The 22,025-nt window shown below is 30.8% G+C and overlaps 1 protein-coding gene across 10 annotated transcripts in view; it reads left to right on the forward strand.

Annotated features, from left to right (window-relative positions):
- Window positions 1-21,140, forward strand: part of LOC117180916 (calponin homology domain-containing protein DDB_G0272472-like) — a 56,543-nt gene extending 35,403 nt beyond the window's left edge. For 4 of the 10 annotated variants that reach the window (XM_033373540.1, XM_033373536.1, XM_033373542.1 and 1 more), the window contains 8 exons: window positions 6,236-6,555; window positions 13,025-13,063; window positions 16,672-16,716; window positions 16,788-16,946; window positions 17,357-17,429; window positions 18,049-18,261; window positions 18,523-18,597; window positions 20,856-21,139. In XM_033373540.1, the coding sequence (XP_033229431.1) occupies window positions 6,236-6,555; window positions 13,025-13,063; window positions 16,672-16,716; window positions 16,788-16,946; window positions 17,357-17,429; window positions 18,049-18,261; window positions 18,523-18,597; window positions 20,856-21,117 (1,186 nt within the window). In that variant the 3' untranslated portion in view covers window positions 21,118-21,139. Of the gene's footprint in view, window positions 1-6,235; window positions 6,556-13,024; window positions 13,064-16,671; window positions 16,717-16,787; window positions 16,947-17,356; window positions 17,430-18,048; window positions 18,262-18,522; window positions 18,598-20,855 lie in introns of all 10 variants that reach the window. The other 6 variants (XM_033373543.1, XM_033373544.1, XM_033373537.1 and 3 more) reach the window with 5 other exon arrangements.
- The last annotated feature ends 885 nt before the right edge of the window (window positions 21,141-22,025 follow it).

Below are 22,025 nucleotides of genomic sequence, written 5' to 3' on the forward strand. Positions count from 1 at the left end.
TACATAAGTGAGTCATTAAAAAAATTTGAAACGTTTTAGTTATAATAATATTTTATTTATTTTTATATCTGCAAATTATAAAGCTTAATAATATCATGTTATACATGCTATTAACTTCTTATGATAATATTATATTTATATTTTATACTTTAAAATTATGTACAAAATAAAAATTTAATATGTATGTATGTATTTAATCTCTCCCTTTTACGGGTTTTGAGGGCCTCCGCTCCCTGTACATATATTTATAATTCCATCCTGAGTCTAACTTAACTACTACTTATATTCTACTCTTTCGCATTACGTAGTATAAACAATAGGAAAAGGAGTGACATTGATTCGTAAAATGAGCGAGCTTCCAGGGCTTCCGTTTCCTCTTACCTGCCTACTCCCTACTCCCTTGCTTTCCCTTACTTCTTCTAATTTCTTCACCCACATCACTCCCTATCCACTACCATCCAAGATCTATCTTACACACTCAACCACACTCAACTGTCCCTCTTCCTCTCCTGTACGAGGTGTGTTCAAAAAATAAGGTGACTTTATGGTTTTCTCAAAAAATATTCATTTATTCCTCAATATTTATGTTGCCCCCTTCAAAGTAATCCCCCTCAGATATAATACACATGTGCCAACGCTTTTTCCAATCATCGAAGCACTTCTGATAATCATTTTGTGGTATAGCCTTGAGTTCTTTCAGCGATGCAGTTTTTATCTCCTCAATCGTTGAAAATCGATGTCCTTTCATGGGTCTCTTCAGTTTTGGGAAAAGAAAAAAGTCGCTGGGGGCCAAATCCGGTGAATATGGAGGCTGAGGCATGACTGTGGTGCTGTTTTTAGTCAGAAAATCTTTCAGAAGCAACGATGAATGAGCAGGAGCATTATATTGATGCAAAAGCCACAAATTGTTTTTCCAAAGTTCCGGACGTTTTTTGCCCATCGCCTCTCGCAAACGGCGCATAACTTGAAGGTAATACTCCTTATTGACCGTACGATCTTGTGGTAAGAATTTCTGATGCACTACGCCACGGTAATTAAAGAAGACAGTGAGTAAAACCTTCATATTTGACCCAACTTGACGTGCTTTTTTGGTCTTGAAGACTCAGGATGCTTCCACTAAAACGATTGGGCTTTAGTTTCGACATCATAGCCATATACCCACGATTCATCCCCAGTTATAACCTTTTTGAGAAAATCAGGATCATTATTGACTTCACTCAACAGCTCCTGAGCGATGGATCTTTTGATTAAAATTAAGTAGTTTTGGAACAAATTTCGCTGACACGTCTCATGCCCAAAACGTCCAAAAAGATAGCATGGCATGAGCCAACCTATATGCCAACATCTTCAGCAACTTCTCTGATGGTAATTCGGCGATTTTTCAACACCATTTCTTCCACTGCTTGAACGTTTTCATCTGTTCTTGACGTGCTGGGACGTCCAGGGCGAGGTTCGTCTTCAACGTCCTCTCGGTCTTCTTGGAACAGCTTGTACCACTTATACACATTTTTTTTACTCAGAGTAGACTCACCGTATGCAACTGTCCACATTTCAAGAGGGTTAGAGCACTGGATTCCATTTTCAGACAAAATTTAATGCAAACTCTTTGCTCCATTTTTTTCGAAAGAAGAAAATTGCCGAGCACACCAAACCCTTCTAACCTTTTACGCCTCTGCCAGAAAAACAACACGAGCTATATAGTCAAAACTGTGATCATATGATCGTGACGGGTGTACCAACACAACAAAACAAAAAATTTTAAACTTGAATGTACGTAGCCCGCGAAAATTGAAAAGTCACCTTTTTGCATGTTTCGCCGAAACATGCTTCGCCGAAACATGCTTATGCAATTCTACTTCCCTCTCCCCTTTTTAGCTTCTCTTCAAACCTCCAGGCTCTCTTAATTTGTCTAGTAAGCATATTTTCTCTTCCTAACTCTTCTTTTAACATATATCCTGGGCAACTTCTGCTAACCCCCATTACCCACCTCAGAAATCGCTCATGCATGTTCTCTACTTTCCTATGTTCCTTCCATCCCTAGATCTCCACACCATAACACAACACCGTCCACACCAACGCATCAAACAACCATACCCTCATTCGCAAATCGTTCTTGAACCTTCTCTATCCTATACCCTATACTTGGCCCATTACTTTACTCGCACATTCAATTCTTTTACTCAACTGCAGCTCGTTTCCCCCTTCTGCCACAAACCAAAAACCTAGGTAACAGAACTCCTCCACAATTTCCACTTTTTGTCCGTTCATCTTCCAAACGTAATTTATTTTGCTCTCTCTATTTCTGAAACACATCACCTTTGTTTTATCTACGTTCACCGTCAGCTCTTTTGTTCCCACATACTCTTCGAAGATTCTCATCATTAGGTTCATCCCCTTCTCATCATCTGCTGATAGAATTACATCGTGCGCGTATGCTAGAGACTATAGTTTGCTATTACCCAAAACCGTTCCTCCTTTCCCTTTCTCCTTTCCCTTTCTCCTTTAGCTTCTCCTCTAAGTCTGCCAGTAGGATATTAAATAGTAACGGACTCAACGGGCACCCTTGCCTTAGACCTCGGCCTGTCCAGAAAACCTGCCCTTTTTTCTTTCCTATTTTCACCCTAATCCTGGTTTCAGTAAAAATTTCCTTTATCCTCTCCACCAACTTTTCCTCTACACCCCTCTCTTCCATTGCCTGCCATAGTACTTTTCTGTTCACTGAGTCAAACGCTGCTTTGAAATCTACGAACAAAGCGACTAGTTTCCCTTTCTTTCTCCCCAAATTTCTGTTAACTAAATAGTTAAAAATGTAGATGTTGTCTATAGTTCCCATCCCTTTTCTAAATCCCATCTGATTATGTGGGATACTTTCTTTTTGTTCTACCTGACTCTCCAAGCTTTTTCTTAAGATTTCTGCGTATATTTTATAGCCGACTGACATGAGAGTGATCTCTCTGTATTCCTCTACCTTCTTTCCTTCCCCTTTCTTGACAAGCGGTACCACCAGTCGCGTCGTCCACTCTTCCGGCCAACCTTCCCCTTTCCAGACCTTGTTGCAGATCTTCCACATCCCATCCCTAATCCCTTCTCCTCAAAACTTCATCGCTTCGTTCTCCATCTCATCTTCTCCGGTCGCCTTGTTTCTTTTTAGCCTATTTATTGCCTCATCCACTTCTTCTCTTCTTATCTCGTTCCCTTCCTCCATTTCTCCTTGGACTATCCTACTTTTTCTCCTTTGATCTTATTTTGCTCTCCCCCTAATAGACCCTTAAAATAATCCGTCCATTCCTCCGTTTTTATTTCTTCGTTAACGCCCTTCCTTTCCCCTCTATCCCTATTTATCACATCCCATACCCTACCTTCTTTGATCGTTTTTTCTAATTCTGCTTTATATTCTTCCTTTCCCCTTTGTCTTTTTATTTCCAGCATCTTCTCATGTTCTTTTTTCCTCCTGTTATACTCCTCCTTCTCCATTTCCCCTATTCTCCATTTGCTCACAGACTCTTTTATTCTCTCTTTACTCTCCCAGCATTCCTCGTCCGACCAGTCTCTCTTTCTGCCTACGCTTTCTTCATTAGTACCCAGCTCATCCTTTATCTTTTTAATGGACCCCTTCAACCTTTCAATTAACGAATCTATTCCCTTCTCTTTTTCATATATAACCTGCTCTTTTTCCATCTTTTGTTTAAACTCTTTTAATTTATCTACCCCCCAGACTCCCATTTTCGTGTTTTTTTCGCACCCTTTTTCCTTTCTCCTTCTGCCGCGCTTACTGACGGCTCTTTTTAGTGTAACTATGACCGGGAAGTGCTCGAACCCTATCTCATTCCCTACCTTCATACGCCCCATTATATGCCGCATTCTTTCTTCAACCAAGATGTAGTCTATTACTGTTGCTCCCTTTCCTATGGATGTGATCTCCCCTTCCTCATCTCCTTTCATATTGCCATTGCATATAAACCATCCTGTTTCTCCTATCATGTCTAGTAACTTCCTCCCCTCCCTGTCCGTCTCTCTATGTTTGGAGTTCCTTATAAATGCCTCCTTTTCTTCATCCCATAACCCTCCCCCTTGTTCGCCAATCCATGCATTTAAGTCCCCTTCTATTAAAACCAATTCCTCCTTCTTTCCCTGCATCCACCTCCTTATTACTCTCCAGTCTTCCTTTTCCCCTCTTCTTCTGTATACACACACCACCCCTATTTCTACTTTCCCAATTATAATTTTTCTTATCATTGTTCCAACCTTCTCCATGTCCCCACCTTTTCTCCCTTTTACTGCTAATTCTTTTTTCACCCCTGACACCATGCCACCCATCCCTCTACCTTTAACGTGTTCTTTTGTTGCTTCTTGCATTGTTCTCGTTTCTCCCAAAATTATTTGACCAGTACAATCGAAAAATTTTAATATCAGAAATTTACTAATTAATCTGGTCGATAACCTAACATCAATTTTCTAAAATGATGAATCTTCAACAAAATAATTATTTATAAACAAAGTGGTTAAATCTCAAACTAAGGAGATTAATTTTTCATTAAAAAGATCCATTTTCAACGTATAATGTAATAGAATATATTTTATAATTAAAATTTTTTATTTTTAATAACAAACTATTGATTTAAAAAAACAGATGAATTTTTAAACCAAAAAAGACTGTTCGTAATATAGTTAAATTTACAAGTAAAAATTGATTTCCAACAAAACAGTTGAATTTTCAACCAAATTAGGATAACTTTTATTTTAAATTGTTGAATATTCAGTCAAATAATACAATTTTTAACTCAAATATAATCATCAGGAGGAAGCAGCAGAAATGAAAAGACAAATATAAATGGAAATATAAGGAGAATACGTCGAATGGAGAATAAAAATAAAACCAAAAAAGAATATTATGTATCATTATGGGCGCAATGCTAGAGCTACCGCGGACGAATTTTCGAATTAAAAAAACTAACAGTATGAAACATAAATTTCAATAAGTCAAAATCTCTGCTCAAATAACGTTCTTTAAGCTGATGCTTCAATTAAAATATAAGAAATTCCAAGGCGAACATAAGAAGAACATACTGAATATCTATGCGCGTTCAAAAAATACTGCATTTTGAAAAAATTCTGTGAATTTTTGACAATTCACATGTAATTTTTGAGTGGTGTCAATAAATAAAAAATATAAAATTCTGGTGAGACTGCGAAATATGTGTTCATTTCCTTTTTACATGGAATGATACATCCAAGTTTTAAATAATTCCAACACACTAAGCTGGACTTCTTTACCTAGTTTGAAATGCGGTTGGTCAGTAGTCTATAATATGTATATATAAATTGAGTTGTTGCATGAATTTTAGATAAAATGTATTTTAAATACTGCGTAAAATTCTAAAAATGTTAGTACATTCCAAACAAATTTTTAATACTTAACTTCTGAGAAAAAAAATATTTTAGAAAAAATATCGAAACCCCTATACAAACAACTGTGTGATCTTGAAAGATCATATCCTGCAAAACGCTAAGCCAATCAGAATAACGGTAAGCAGTGGCTCAATTGACTAAAGCATCTAGCTGACAGCTGCTGCAAAAATATGTGATCTTCCACATACCGACTTTTGGCACGTTCGCACTGCCACATTTTACAAATCCCGGTTTTAGTAAAATTCTAAGCATTTTAAACACATTTTTGAGCTCCTTTTCATAATTTTTTTAAACACGTTTTAAATTTTAAAAAAGTGAAAAAAATATATGTTCACTCTAATCACTAGCGGCCATATTAATTCCTCCCATCGACTACGCTAATCAGACTGATGTTTATTTCCGAAGTGGCCCAATCAGTATGCCTGTTCTTAACGTAAAAAATTTGAGCATTATACTTTCAAGCAGTACAAAAATATTTTAAAATATTTTTAAAAAACTTTCCTTATGTAGTTATATTCAATTTTTAGTGCTCTTTTAATTTCACCAGGAAAGAAATATATTTGAAAATATGCAACAACTTCATTTATTACTTTTTTATCGAATACAATTTTAGTCACATCCTGACACTTTAGGGCAAAATCCACATTTTCTTCATGAAAAGCAGCATCGTCGATCGAGTAACAAGAATAATATCCCATCATCAGACTAAGGTCACTCAGAATCAGAAGTAACAGATGAGTTAACTCATGCTTAAAACTGGCAATTTTACAATCCCGACAATTTACTGATATACACTTTCTTTTCTGTTATTTTTTGAAAAAATCAGACGTTTTTTTTTCGTTTATTTTCCGTCGACACGCAGCATCTACAGCGACGAAGGACTCCGAAGTGACCATGTTCGAAGTCTCCTAAACACCAGAAATGACATAAAGAAGGACCTAGATTATTTGAATCTTTGGTACCAAACACCAGAATGTCGCCATATGGGAGATGGAAATTTGGCTTGTGTGAAATACGTTGGAGGAAAACCTCAATCAAAAAGGAGACCGTATTACAAACTTGCTGATTTAACAAACAGTGAAGTCAGGAATGACGTTAATCTTCTCAGCTATTATCGCAAAAATCGCCAGGCTGCAGACAGAGCTTGTGAGTAACTTAATATTCTCCTTTTTACTACAAACGGTTTAATTTAGATTGGGTAAAGTAACTTTTAATTTAATTTTTGTAATTTCACTGCCAAATTTTTCCTCTAAAGTGAAATTCATTTCTATTTGAAGATCTCACTGCGAAATATAATGTCAATCTATTTTAAGGTTTTTGAACATATAAATTCGAGCTAAAATTAGATTTTAGGAAAATATTATCAGTTTGTGTTTAAGGATATATAAATAATTACAATCTTCCGAAGTTTCTTCGGCAAATTAAAAAATGGAAGTTTTCTAATATTCAGAAAAAGTATGTAGGAAATTTTAAAGAACATTTTTATATTATAAATGATTTCACAACATTTGAGGAAAATTCGGTTCAGTTTAAAAGATATTTAGTTCTTTCAGATTTCGGAAGAAATTTAAAAATGTTGAAAAAAATTGTACGAAATTTTAAAAATTCCGATGAAAGAAAATTCCCAACAAAACATGCTGACAGCATATCTAACATTTAAAATAACAAATAAAATACTTTTATTTGATAAACATATTTTCATTTTATTAATTATTTATTATTTGATTTTTTGTTAGTTTTATAGACTTAGGAATTTTTAAATTCGTTAATATCATAAATGGCCAGGAATTATATTATTCCAGAATTTTTCAATTTGTTAATTTTAAACTGGCAGCAATTTTATAGCTTTTGGAATTTTCTATTGGAAATACTTTTTCCGGTAATTTTGCAGTATCGAGAATTTTTGTTTTCGGCATTTTCTAGTCACCTTCTTTAAAAGTTAATTTTTTTAGAATAAGAAAGCTTTTAAAATTTCCTGATGAATCTTAGAAAAATTTGTTTAATCTCTTCAATACTGAAATCTCCAAAAATTCTTTAAAAGTTCTAATTTTTTTCGAAATATTTAAAAATCAACGATTTGATTGTTGAAATACATATTTTCAAATTTGTTATTGTTTTGTAATCCTTCCAAAACTTATAAACCTTCTAAATATCTTTTAAATTGATTCGAATTGCTTCAAAATAATAAATAAATTTTACAAAATAAAAAATCATTTAAAATTTTCCTAGAAATCTTAAGAAAATTTCTTTATTCTCTTGAAACTTTTCAAAGTTCTTAAAAATCTTCTACATTTATTTTTGAAATTTTAGAACATCATTTGACATTTTATGAAATCCTTTTCATTCCTCTCTTAAAATTAATTTTTGAAAATAAAAAATCATTTTAAAATATTCGAGAAATCTTAAGAAAATGTATTTATTCTCTTCAATACTGAAACCTTTCGAAATTCTTAAAAAGGTTTTATATTCTTTTTCAAAATCCTTAAAAATATACTTTTGCTTTAAATTTGTTGAAATCTTTTATTTTTTATCTTTTCAAAACTTCGAAACTTTTTTCGATTTGATTAAAATTTGTCATAATTTTTTTTTAATTCTACAAAATTAACAATTAGCTTAAAAACTTTGAGATTATTTTTAGCATTCAAAATATTTTTAAATTTTGTCAAAACTTTTAAATATCCCTTAGACTTACACGAATTTAAAACAAAAATTATTTTGTAAAATTTGAAGATTTTGGTTTCAAATCTTTTACATTCTTTTTTGACATTTTTGAAAATCATTTTGAATGTTTTGAAACCTTTTAAATTTTCTCTGAAAAGTAAGTTTAATAAAAATTATTTGTAATTATCCCAAGAAATTAAAGAAAAAATTTTTTTCTCTTGAAACCTTTTAAACTTTTTAAAAAGCTTAATTCCTTCGAAATATTAAAAAATCTATCTTTTATTTAAAAAAATTTTTATTTTAGCAAAGACCAAACTGCAAACAGCTACTAAAATATATGCTACATCTCGTGAATCTCGAACTTTTTAAGAAAATGAAAATTCAAAAGCATTTCGATTGAACTTTTAAATTTGAGAGAAGGAATAAATTGGTAGATTTTGTACCTAATTGAGAAAAGGATCCGCCCTATCAATTTTTGAATCCAAAAACCATTAAAAATTTGGATAAGCGCCGAATACTTTCCTTAACTTTTTAAAATCATTTGTTCACAAAATTTCTTTAGAATTCCATAATGAATAAGTAATATTTGTCTGAAAGATTATTATATATTTATTAAATATTTTTCCAGAAAACTCAATTAAAACTGATTGAAGTTAACAAAACTAATTGCTAAATAATTCATATTAATTCTAAAAACTCGGCGCCTATGAAGAGATCCAACTTTTTAGCGCCCTGTGAATTATTTTCTTACGTTGTCTTTAATAATTCTAATGAAAAAAATGTAGAATTCAAAATTCTGAAAAATAATTAAAAGTCGTTATCACGACTATGAGAAAGATTCTGCATAATATTTTGAATATTTAAGAATGGAAGCATACTCATGAGTTTTTTCTTCTTTAATTAAGTAAACTGAAAATAATATAAAGAACTCGTGATGATGGCCTGGAAACTACTCGTGACACAAAATCTTTGTGAAAAACGGCCTCGAGACGCCCTTGTGTGCATTTTTGGTTTTTGTCCTTTTTGGCGTTTCTGTCTGAGAAATTTTCTGTGTATGTGACGCGTGCATATTTTATTTTCTATTTTTCTCCTTCTTTCGTGTATCACTGTCTTTTTCTCTCTGTTACGTTGTGTCTAATAAAGTATTGCTCAATTTAATCAAAAAATTCCCATTAAAAAATCTATTCAAAATTAAACAAATTAAAAAGGATAGAAAAGGATCAGCAGAAAAAATGTGAGCGGCTTGCATTCAATGAATAACTGGAAAGGTGGTGAGCATTTTTAAAATTGAATTTAATTCTAGATCGCATTTTTTATGGATTACTTTATGTATTATTGCGTTTGATAAATTATTTGGTAGAAATTAAATTAAAGAAGTATAATTCAAATCAATAAAAAATCGGAAATCAGGCGAGTTCGAAACTTCAAGGCAAACTTGGGTGCTCGTGTTATGAGCAGAAGAACCAGAGGGTATTTTAAATATTTCAGGCCAGGGATGGAGAGATCGCGTTCCCGAGCTGAACGAGGACCCCAGTAAATCCAAAAAAGAAGAAGACGCCCCACCCGAGCTCTTGGAGGATTGAGCAATTTTATTCTCCCCTCTATCACTAAAAAATTATTCTCACATCATCCCTTACCTTGCCCTTATAAAAAATCAATTGTAATCTCTAAATTACGTATTAAAATGATTTTTTATAAAAATATAAATTAACCTTCAAGTATGGGCGTGATTTTATTTTTGCCCTAACATGGATCTGAGATCTCACTGACCGCTGTATACAAGTATATCTAATTAAATACGAAAAGAAGTATCTGTTGTCTAAAACAGACAAGAATATGAAGGGACATTGGAATAAGGAAGAAATTAATCAATTTTACGAGAAGCATGGTGCGGTATGGGAGACCGCACGACCATACGTCCATATGAATTTAATATTTGGGACTTAAATTTTTTCTGGGATGGCCGTGTTCCGTACTCTGGGGTCCCGCTTCAAGCTCAAGTTTTTTTGTTTCTGACATCTTGCATTTTAAATACCTTGAAGCAAATTGAAACAGAATTGTAAAATTGTGACTCTACCGTGGACGTACGGTCTCACCTCGGCGAAAGCACAGTTAAAACCACGGTGCGGTCTGTGAGACCACACGTCCATACTTAAAGATTAAAACTGATAAGTAATTGTAAGAACAAAAAGAATATTGTGAGAACTTTAGAATCCTGTTATTTTATAAACAGAGATCAATTTATACATATCATTTTTGGAATAATTTTTTAAAGGGTAATTCCGAAATAAACGAAATACACATTTTCACCTGAAAACTCTCTCGTAATCCTTCAACGCACAATGTAACTTATTATATTCTCCTTCTCATAACTGAAAATTTACAATTTTATTCAGAAGATAAAAAATATTTTTAAAAACACTCAATGTAATTGGGAATAAAACACGTCATTGACGCTAACACGAAATTACACTGAATGTGTCCTGCACGAAATCTGTGAAACTCTATATATATCTAAAAAATGAAATAAACCATATCCCATAAATTTGAAGACTATATTACTGACTTTGCACGAAGCTAGAAGACCCGCATAGAGAATGAATTGTTTTCGAGGTAAGCTTATTTAAATGTGCTTTCATTAGTACCCCCGATAATTTTTAGAAAAGCGGCTCGACATTTTCATCTTAACATTTTGGAATTTTTTATCCAATAGGAGATTAGTTGAGAATCCATGATTTTTAGAACTGCCGTCATCTTCGATTCACGACAGCTGACCTGTTTATATCATTAGACTGAAAATCCTTCACCTTTCACGCAATTTTTTTTGCCTTATCAGGGTGTCTACCTGATAGATACTTTCAAATTCCCGGTAATTTCTCTGTTTTCTCCCGGTCAATTGTGATTTTTTCCGGTTGACTTTCAAAAGTTCAAAATATTTAATTAATTTAAGCCGATTTTCGGGATTGCTAAAAAATTCAAAATTTCGAAATTCTTTGACTTTTACTGGCCTAATTTTAATTTTCCCTGATTGTTCTACATTTTTCTTTAATGTATAAAAACACCCTTACACCTAGGTCCCAAGAGGTCAATAATGTTAGTGCAAAAAAATGTTTACAATGTTTATTTAAAATACATTAATTTTCAATCAAATATTTTAGTTTTCCACTCAAAAAGATACATTTTAAACAAAAAATGGAAGAATTAAGTTTTCAGTTAAAACTTTTAATGTACAAAAAAGAGAAAAAGGATTTTTTCACAAAATAGTTAAATTATCAAATGAAGTGACGAATGTTTGATAAAAAAAGAAAGAAATTGTCAACGGAAATTGTAACAGTTGATATTTTCAACAAAAAATATTTTTATTGTAAATCAAAAACACTTTAATTAACCCTAAAAACACGAATTTTAAGCTGATTAAATGAATTTTCAACTACAAAAGATAATTCTCTAAGTAAAAATGGAATAGTTACATTTTCAGTTTAAAAAATTATTTTTCAACTAATTTCTAAATGATTTCAAAGATTTCTGATTTGGAAGAAGGCATTTTTCAAACTATAATAATTCCGAATTTGAGCAAAAATTAAAAAACAATTATAGTTAAATAATAATTCTTTACGAATATTCCCTGTCCTTAAAGTTTCAACTACATTTATTTTCAAAAATTCCCCGTTTAAATTAAGATTTATATAAATTATATATGATATTATATGGAAGTTTAAAATTCTACGGAAATTTTATCTGCGAAAAAATTTATAATTGAAAAAAATTCTGATTTGGAACAAGGAATTTTCAAAATCTGATAAATATTGAATTTAAAAAAAAGCAAAAGGATGCTCCAATTACAAAATTAAATTATTTTCCAACAATTCCTACTTTAAGTTAGGATTATGTTTATTTACATAATTTTCTATCATAAATAAGAAATATATTAACTTTCTTTTTCCAAAATTTTGAGGGGGGAAGTTTCTAATTTTGTTGAATTTTGACTCAAAACATGAATTTCTTTTGAAATCCCTTTTTCTGAACCAAAATATATAGAATTCTTTTTAAAATTCCCTGTTCCATATACAGTTACACTTCTTTACGGAAATTTCATATCCTAAAATAAGAATTAGAATTCTCAACGAAATGTCCTATTCTAAAGTAAATCTAAAATGAAAATTATAATTCTTTATGAAAATTCATAGCTCTAACTCAGAATTACAATTATTTTATAAAATTCCATCTCCTTAAGTTAAAATTATGATTCTCTACTGAAATCCCCTGTTCCAACTGAAAAATAGAATTCTTTTAGGAAATTCACTCTGCCAAACCAGAATTGTAATTTATTTGGAAAATTCCCTATGCCAAGCCAGAATGATTATTTTCTCACAAATTCCATGTTTCAACTTAGAATTAGTGTAATATAATATATGAAACCACTTTTAATTTTCATGACGTTAATATATGCTCGAGAAAAGTCCGGATCAGCGGTCCCGGTCAGGTAGACGCTCGAGAGTTAACACGAATTGTATTTTATTAGGGTCTAAAGAATAAAATTGCCTGGAACTGGGGATTGTTCAATTGACCATGTAAAACCCTATTAAAATATAAAACCTCATAAATCATACCCTAATTATATTAAACGATCGACAATAACGAAGCATATCGCATAATTTTTTACTAGAGTTGATTATGAATATTTTTGACATGAGAAAATTAAATAAATAATCTTTAATCAATTAACCGAATAATTTTCTTTACACGCATTCTCTATCCTTCCTGTATCTATCCTGTCTATAATAATTCGCAACTTCTAATTTCGATCATTTTTTATTATATTGCTCTACAGTTACTTCTCCATTTCTTGCTATGCCTGCGCTTTGTCTTTTGGCAATCGATACATCGCCATAAAGAAGAATTTATATTTTGTGTCCAATGATCTGATTGTATAAATGTTCAATTTATCCCATAGTGACCGAAGAACCGATGACCGAACGGGAATTACGAAAGGGTTAGTAATTTCAGTGTTAGACCAAGTAGAATTTTTTTCTGATCGAAAAATTAGAAATTAATTATTCAGTATTTGTCAATTTGTGTTTCTCTAATTCTCAGTCCTTTTACTTTAGTTATTTAGAAATATCTAATATCAGGCTCTCTGTAAAAGTTTCTTTCTGAAACTTTTTGATTTTTGAATTACCTTACATTTAAAAATTATTGTACTCTTTCAAACCCAAGCAGAATAAATCATTTTCAAAAAGCTAAAAGTTACATACTATTCCTTGTAAAAGTTTGAGATTTAAAAGAGATTCCCAAACCTCAAAATATCAAACGAAAAATTTAGCTTCCTTTATTATTAACACTGAAATTTCAAAACATTTGAATCAAATTTTTTTAAATATACTGAATAATACTGCAATTAATGAAATTATCCCATGATTAAAGAAACCATTTCTGTCTGACTAAAAAAAGCTTGTTCTACTTGAGATGCCATCTATATTTTATTATTTTCATTAAAAATAGTTCAAGATTCTTCTGAACAAAGCTTAATTCAAAGTTGAATATTAATAGCAATTTTTGTTCATTATGGACGTCTCTCATCCTACAAAAATTTCAAGGCCGAAATTATAATAATAGTTAGGACCCTTCTAAAACACTTTTGAAAGAAACCAATTTTTTGCTTAATTAATTTGAAGTACCAAAACATCATGTTTAGAGATATTTCATATTTCGTATATTATTTGAACTGAAATTGTGAATCAAATTAATAATGAATTCAATTTTTTTCAAAACGTCCCAACGATTACTTTTTTTCAACGTCAAATGTGGTCAGAATTGCAGACAACAATGCATAAACAAACTTAGTGAATAAAATGTTGTACAACATTCACTACACCTTTGCAGGGGGATTTTTGAAATGCTAATTATTTCAAATACAAAAATAAAATTTTTTCAAAAATCATTCACTCGATTATCATAATGTTTGTCCTAAAATATTTGTGGAATAACAGCTTTTTTCAAAAACGGTTCGATGGATTATTTTAATTTTTGTCTTAAAAAATTATTACACGTCAAGGAATCATTATCAATAAAAAATCAAAAGAATAAAAATTTTGTGGCAACATTTGCAATATCTTTTAAGGCCAATTGTTGTGTTTCATATTTATTTTATATTAAATTAGATTTTTTTCGAAAAGGGCTAAAAAGATTATTTTAATTTTCATCTTGAAATTATTATGGGATGGCGGAGAACCATAATTTAAAAAAATTCATTAGCATTCAACTTTCATTTAAAGCTGCGCCGTTGTAGAGTGTAGCGGAATAGGAAAATGGGGGTTCAAACAGTTTCAAAGCCTGCATACATTGGCTGATTTCGTTATTAAAAAATTGAAAACTAATTAAATTCTGAAAAACTTGTCGAACAGATTTGAAAAAATGTGTATTTGTTATTTAAGTTTCAAAGGCCAAGAAACATAATTTTTTATATTTGTGCTATTTGCTTTTCACCATTCATTAATATTTTCTTAAAAAGGTATAAAATTAGTGCATATATATTTGATAAACAAATTGTGATGTTGTGCATAATGGTCCTTTTCTTATTTAATTGTTATAAATAAACTTACAAACTACATTTTTTTGTTGTATTTCTAAGCCTGAAAACATTTTTGATCTCGATGTTCCTGTGTGATCATATAAAATTATTGTATTACTACAACTAAACAGTGAAATATTAAATTTTTAAATGTTATGAACAAGTATTATAAACAAATTCATTGAATAAGCGCTTTTGGATATAAAAAACAGGACATATCAACGTTCAGAAACATTTCTTATTGTTATAGACAATTCTGATAAACAAATTCAATCAATAGGCGCTTTTAGATATAGAAAATGCGTTTTTAGGGCATAATTGATTATTTTACTCGGAATAATAATATTTCAACAGCATATATTGACACTCAAACACATTTTTAATTATTAAAAATAATTCTGATAAACAATTTAAATTATTACGCGTTTTCAGATAAAGAAAATGGGTTTTCTTTGAGCACAAACGCTTATTTTACCCTCAAGAGTAATATTTTTAAGGAAATATCCAGACACTCAACAACATTTTTAATATTTGTAAACAATTATTGTTAAGAATCAGTACATCCATTGGATTGCTTACAACAATAAAAAATGGTGTAAAGTCTTCATACATCATGTCCGAATATTATTCTTGAAAAACAAATAAACGATTCTGCTAAAAGAAACACATTTTCTGTATCTAAAAGAGCCTATTTAATGAACCTGTTTATCACAATTATTTATAAAAATAAAACTTGTTTTAAATTATCAACATATCCACTTGGAGTATAATTGAGAGTAAAATAAATTATTGCGCTGAAAAAGAACCATTTTTTGTATCAAAAAGCGCTGGTTCAATGGATTTGTTTATGATAATTATTTATAACAACCAAAAATATAATGTTCTGGAATTTAGTCGTAATAAGATTTTAAATGATTAAAAAAAAAAAGATCGAGATAAAAAAATATCAATAAATAAGAAAAAGTACGTAGCAAAAATATTTTAAAAATTATGCATTTTTGGCATTTTGCAACTTAAATAACGAATAAAAAAAGTATTCGCAAAAATCAGCCTTATGCACTTTTTCATAATTTATTAAGCTTTAATTTTTTTTAAATTGCGGATTCTGCCAAGAAATGTAGGCTCTGAAATTGTTTGAATCCAAATTTCCTATTTCGCTGCACTGTGTGTTGGGTTTTTAGGTAAATCTCAAATAAAAGGTAGCACAGCAAAACAAATTAATCAAAATATGATCGAAAATGAGATTATTCGGTAAAAATTCTAATTAGTTGAAATACACTTCCTTACTAGAGGAATTTTTTACAAATTGTTGCTATAGATTTTGCCAAAGAACCCCAAAAATCTATAATTTCTAACAGGACCAAAATTACGTGTTCTTCTTTGATTTAAGGTCGCTGATTCCGAATCCGACAGTAAAATATTTCTATCACGTCAAGTTTTTGATAAAATAAAGGGCAAACTCGTTTGGTCATTTTCTCAAAAATTTCGCGCTCCATTTTCTAATAAGTGTTTGAAATTTTTGAATCCAAATGTTTTCTCATACATTCCCGAACTAATAATATAGAATCGAAATTATCACTTTTTAATTAAATTGAGAAATCGATTTTTAATTATCATCCAAAGTAGTTAAAACGCACGAGCCATTCTCAACATAAAATTTATCTCGTGCACTTCCTCGGAACCGGTTCACTCTATTATTCACACTTTTAACCTTCATTCCGCGAGTAATAATCTATAAATTGAATTTTTTTAATAAACTGAGAATTAGATTTTATCAAACATTTTTTGTCTCTTCTGAAAATCGGGCGGATGTGGGTTGATTCGTTTTGCTGTGCTGCGCTTCAAATGATCAGAGGCCTGACTACTCGACCATGTACTAGCCTATCATTTTTGTTTTGTTCTTCTTTTTCGCTCCTATTTTTTATTTTATTTTTTGTTTTGATTATTTAAAAACGTCTATGAGTATTGAAATAAATTCTTTTCCTCATTTATTGAATGTTCCCTTTTTGATTTATTTCCCGTAATTTTAGCACGTGCCAATGAAACCGAATGGTCCGAAGCCCAAAAACAGAAAGGTAAGAAGATTGTAAAAATGATCATATCTCTTGTCAGTGTTTAGCATCCATTTCCTGTGTCTCCTTATTAGAATTAGAACGAGAAGCAGCTCACCTGGAGGAAATTGAAGAAAATGAACCTGAAGTAATTCAACCTAATCCCATCCGGGAAAAAGTCAAGGAGAAAAAAGAGAAGAAGGAAACAAAGGAAAATAAACGTATTGAGGCAGGAGCCGAACTGGAGGAAGAAGGTATATAATGCTCTTAAATGATAGAAAATAAATTTTTGAAAATGATAAAGATGGGTAGGAATTAATTAGGACACGCAAACATTGTAATCAGGTTCGTCATCTATGCGTAGAGGCATGTCTCTTATTACCCTCGAAGTAAATTTTGTATCTAATAACCTGGTGTTCTTATCAAATGTCTAGTTAGTACTCTTTTAAATGTTGCCATGCTTGTTCTAAATGTTGTAATTTTGTGGTACATGGAGAATTAGATTAGAATATGTTGAGAAGTCCAATATTTATTGAAATTCTAAGTAGATCATGTCCTATTTTCTAAAAGTTAATACTTACTTTTTAAGCAAATATAATTTTTTAGGGGCACATTCCAAGGGAGATTAAACTTATCTCAGGATAATTATAAATTTTTATTTTAGGTCGAACAAAGGCGGAGGAGGAAGCTATAAAGAGGGCTCAAGAGTTCTTGGCAAAACGACTAGAAGAAGCCAGGTAATTTACTAATTGTTTATGATTAAACATTTTTAATGTATTTTATCTAGATTTTAAAATTACATTTTTATACAAAAATATAATAGTAGGCTTTTTAATTAAAAAGAATTAAATTTGAACGCAAAATAGTTGGATTTTCGTTTTGGGTTTTATTAATCACACTTAAGCGAAAAAAACGAGAAAAATGGAAAGTTTATTAAAAACAGAGGAAATAAGAGGAATTCTTGGAAAAGGGGAAAAAGAGGAGTCTATATTTATTTTAAGAAATACACTGAGTATCCCATTTAATTGCGGTTTTGAGCAAAATCCTAGACGGCCTTCCCTTAAACCGAACACGATATTCGCTCGCTTTGACCGTAAACATACAGGTCGCATCAACCATTTCTGTTTTATTTGGACGCATGGCGCAACTTCATGCAGCTAATGGGCTGAGAGTGTGGCCCTCATGCTGTTTGTCACGCATGACTGAGCTCCACGACTTTTTCGATCCATCGATCCCCACATCAACAAAATATTGCGAGGACTCAAATTCTAGGAACTATTTAAATAATAGTTACTTAAATGGGGTTCCCAGTGTAATAATCCAATTAGTTGCACTAATTATTTCTTTAATTTGCAGAATTGCAGAAGAAAAAAGGCAGGCGGCTGAGGATGAACGTCTGAGAATAGAACAAGAAGAGGAAGAAGCTAGGTTGGCACTTTTAAAAGCTCAGGAAGAAGCCCGTTTGAGGGCAATTGCTGAACACGAAAGATTAGAGGCTGAGAGAAGAGCAGAAGAAGAACGAATGGAAGAAGCTCGTTTAGAGGCTGAAAGACAGGCCGAAGAAGACAGGTGAAATTTTCTTAAAAATTACCAAAATTGCGCTTCTAATGAAGTTTTGCTCATTCTAAAAAGTAAACACTTTCAACCTGGGTAATGCCATTTAAATCATCAAATTAATATTTAAAATGAATATATTGCTCTTACATACTTGGAAGTATGTAAAAATAATTTTACATTCTCTGAACATCATTCATAGTTTCGATTAGAATAATTAGCATTTAGCCAATAGCAAAAAATTAATTTCATTTTAACAAATTCTAATAATAAAAGGAAAGCGGAACTAGAAAGATTACGCTTGGAAGAAGAGGCACGCAAGGCAGCTGAACGAAGAGCCGCTGAAGAGAGGTCAGCTTCAAACAAAAAAGGCTCTGCTATTACTAACATTTTCATCAAAAAATAACTATCAGCTAACTAATTAAATTCAATATCTATGAAACATTTCTTTCTCTATTTACTGTTTATATATCTCTTAATCACCAATCAATTATTCTGAACTTAAGCTTACATTACGGAAAAATATTATAGGAAAATCAGTTTAGGGCTATAATGATATTCCTATGACGAATTTATTATAATTTTTGCTTGATTATAGGAAATTTTAAGTAGAAAATCATTACATAGAAAACGATTATTATAATAAATATAAAAAATACTTTTATAATAATACTTATAATAATACCGCTAAATAATACTTCTCTTAAAATAACTTATAAATCTATAAAATCCTTTGATTTTTTTTAAATTTATTCATATTCCTTGAAATTTTTATAATCCATAGAAATCGTTTGACATTTTTTAATACCTTTTCAATTTCTTACAAATAGTACAAAATCATTTGCAATCCCTTACAAATTAAATACATAAAATGTAATCACTAAGGTTCTGTAAAAATCTCTTGAAATTTTTTAAATCGCCTACAATCTTTGAAATACTTAGTGGTCCTATAAAATCTATTCAATTTTTTGTAATACCCTGAAATTATTTGAAATTCCTTGAAATATTTGGAAATCCTACAAAATTCTTTAACACTCATTGCAATTATTTGGAATGTTTTAAAATAAAATCAAATATTTATCATCTTTGAATTCTTTTATTCTTTCATATCCCTTAAAATCATTAAAATCTGTAAGAATTTCTTTAAATCTTGTAAACCCTTTTCAATTCTTTTGGAATCTTTTGCAAATCTTGCTTGATAGCTTAAGATCTTATAAAACCTTTTAAAAAGCTTAAAAATTCATGGAAGTGCTTCGAAATCTCTTAAGAACCTTGAGAATAGTTAAAATCCTTTGGAATCATTTGAAGTCTCCTTATATGTTCGAAAATATGGAAATCATTGAAATAATTTGAAACTCCGCGACATTTTTATGAAATCTGACATAATCACATCAATTGCGTGAAAATCCTCTAGAATCCCTTGTAATTCTTTGAAATCCGTTAATATATTTTAACTCTTTTGGAATCCTGTAAAAATTGTTGTAATTTGGGAAATCTGATGAAATCCTTTAAAGTAAATTGAAATTATTTCTTGAAAAAAAAGATCCTACTCCATCTTCACTCCATTGGGAATCGAACCACAAAACTTCTGATTTCCGGTCAGGTGCTTTTCCAATTAAGCTATTAGAGGGATCAGAATGAGAACTCTTAATTCAAGAAAATAACGCTAATTTTTAGCTAGGAGTTAATAATACAAGTAATTATTTTTTAATTTATCTGCTATATCATCAGAGATTGTGCCTTATCGACAGTAGATCAACCCTCCAAAACATGAAGGCAAAAAATCTACACAATATCGATCAAGTTAAGAATCTTCAATAACAGAAAATGCTTAACGTCTTAATAAGACTAGATGGAAAATAATATTTTCAAACAAAAATTATTTCTTGAAAAAAGATCCTACTCCATCTTTATCTTGTTTTGTGGTTCGATTGCCAATGGAGTGAAGATGGAGTAGAATCTTTTTTTCAAGAAATAATTTTAATTTGAAAATATTATTTTCCATCTAGTCTTATTAAGATGTTAAGCATTTTCTGTTATTGAAGAATCTCAACTTGATCGATATTGTATAGATTTTCTACCTTCATGGTTTGGACTTTTGGAGGGTTGATCTACTGTCGGTAAGGTACAATCTCTGATGGTATAGCAGATAAATTTAAAAATAAATTGAAATCGAACGTTAAGTAAATAAATGAACCATTTTTTGGTATTTTATCTTTTTTCGCCTCAATTTCTATTTCTATACTGATTTTCTATAATGATTTTTCCAGAATCGCGAAAAAATTATAAGAAACTCATCATAGGAAAATTATTATATGCCTATACTTAATTTCCCATAATATTTTATCGCAATTTTATCGCGCCTATGCAACTGAGTTGCTAATATAAAGTTAAAAAAATTCAAATGGGGCAAAGATTAAAGCCTTTAGGTCGCAGAATTGTATATAACAGCACGAATTATTTTTACCCTTCTTCAGTGTTCCCTTTCTCTAAAATTAAAATTCTTCTCCACTTATTCAAACTGACTTAAAATTGGTAAACTAAAAAAAAAGAGGTGATTAAGAGATCAAAAATCCCCAACATTAATAACTTTTTATTTTTCCTGATAGAATGTACCAAGCAGCTGTGGAAGCAGCCGCTGAGGATGAACGAGAACGACTTGCAAAAGAATTAGCATTAGAGGAAACCAACAGGCGACAGGAAGAAGAGGAAAGATTAGCTGCTGATACGAACACTGTTACTGCTGTTGATGAAATTAGGGATTATGATGACCGCAGCGAAGACACTTTTGCTCAGCGCCATTTATCTGATCACGAAAGGGAAGAATTTCCTGATGACCCAACTGTCGATGATGATACTCAGGTAATATGAAACTCTCTAACAACTTTTTGAAGCTCTTCGCTTGGGTTGATTGATAGACACATTGATCAGCGACCTGGGATTTGAGCAACGTTGTTGAACGAACGTTGTATAATAATTAATAATATATCGTCAGAATGCGGGACTCAATTTTTTCCATATACATATCTCATTGCCCAACGTATTCTCCAGATATGGAGAATATAGTGATTTTTCAAGAGAATAGGGGAATAAATTCATTTAAATAAAATTAATGTATTTCACCATATTCCTAAGAATTCAAGTCGAAATATATTGCATTGTATATCGAAAAATATTCATTTTAAAGTAAAGAATTGAGTTTTCAAGCTGCAAATCAAATGTTTTAGACAAAATTTCACTTTTAAACTAAGAAAGATGAATTTTTAACAAAAAGTTAATTTCTAGTCAAATAGTAGAATTTACAACCTATAAAAAGATTTTTCAAGCCAAAAAAAAAAGAATTTTCAACCAAAAAAGTACTTTTTCAAGTTAAAAGTACAAAGTTTTTGAAAAAAATACAAATAATATTTTTCAATCAGTCAAAAGCTAAAAAAAATCAATAAGATTGTTAAATTTTCAAACTAGAAGGTGAATTTTCCATAAAACAGTTGAATTTTCAACCCGATATCAGGAATTTTTTCAAGGAAATTAATTTTCCATCAAAAATACGAATTGTAAAATGATTTGTTTCATCAACTCATTTTACAATTAACAAGTTAACAACGTTTTGGACAACATTGGTTATTTATCTTACATCCTTGAGAGGTATGGCGCCGTCACAAGACAACAAATTGGAAATTGGTTGCACACCAATAGAAAATTAGTTATTCTTAAGGAACAGCGTACTTTCTTAATTAGGTGTAGAAATAATGCCTTATTTCCAACACATATTCAACAAA

Source organism: Belonocnema kinseyi, chromosome 9 (assembly GCF_010883055.1).
Source record: "Belonocnema kinseyi isolate 2016_QV_RU_SX_M_011 chromosome 9, B_treatae_v1, whole genome shotgun sequence".
NCBI classification, from domain to species: domain Eukaryota; kingdom Metazoa; phylum Arthropoda; class Insecta; order Hymenoptera; family Cynipidae; genus Belonocnema; species Belonocnema kinseyi.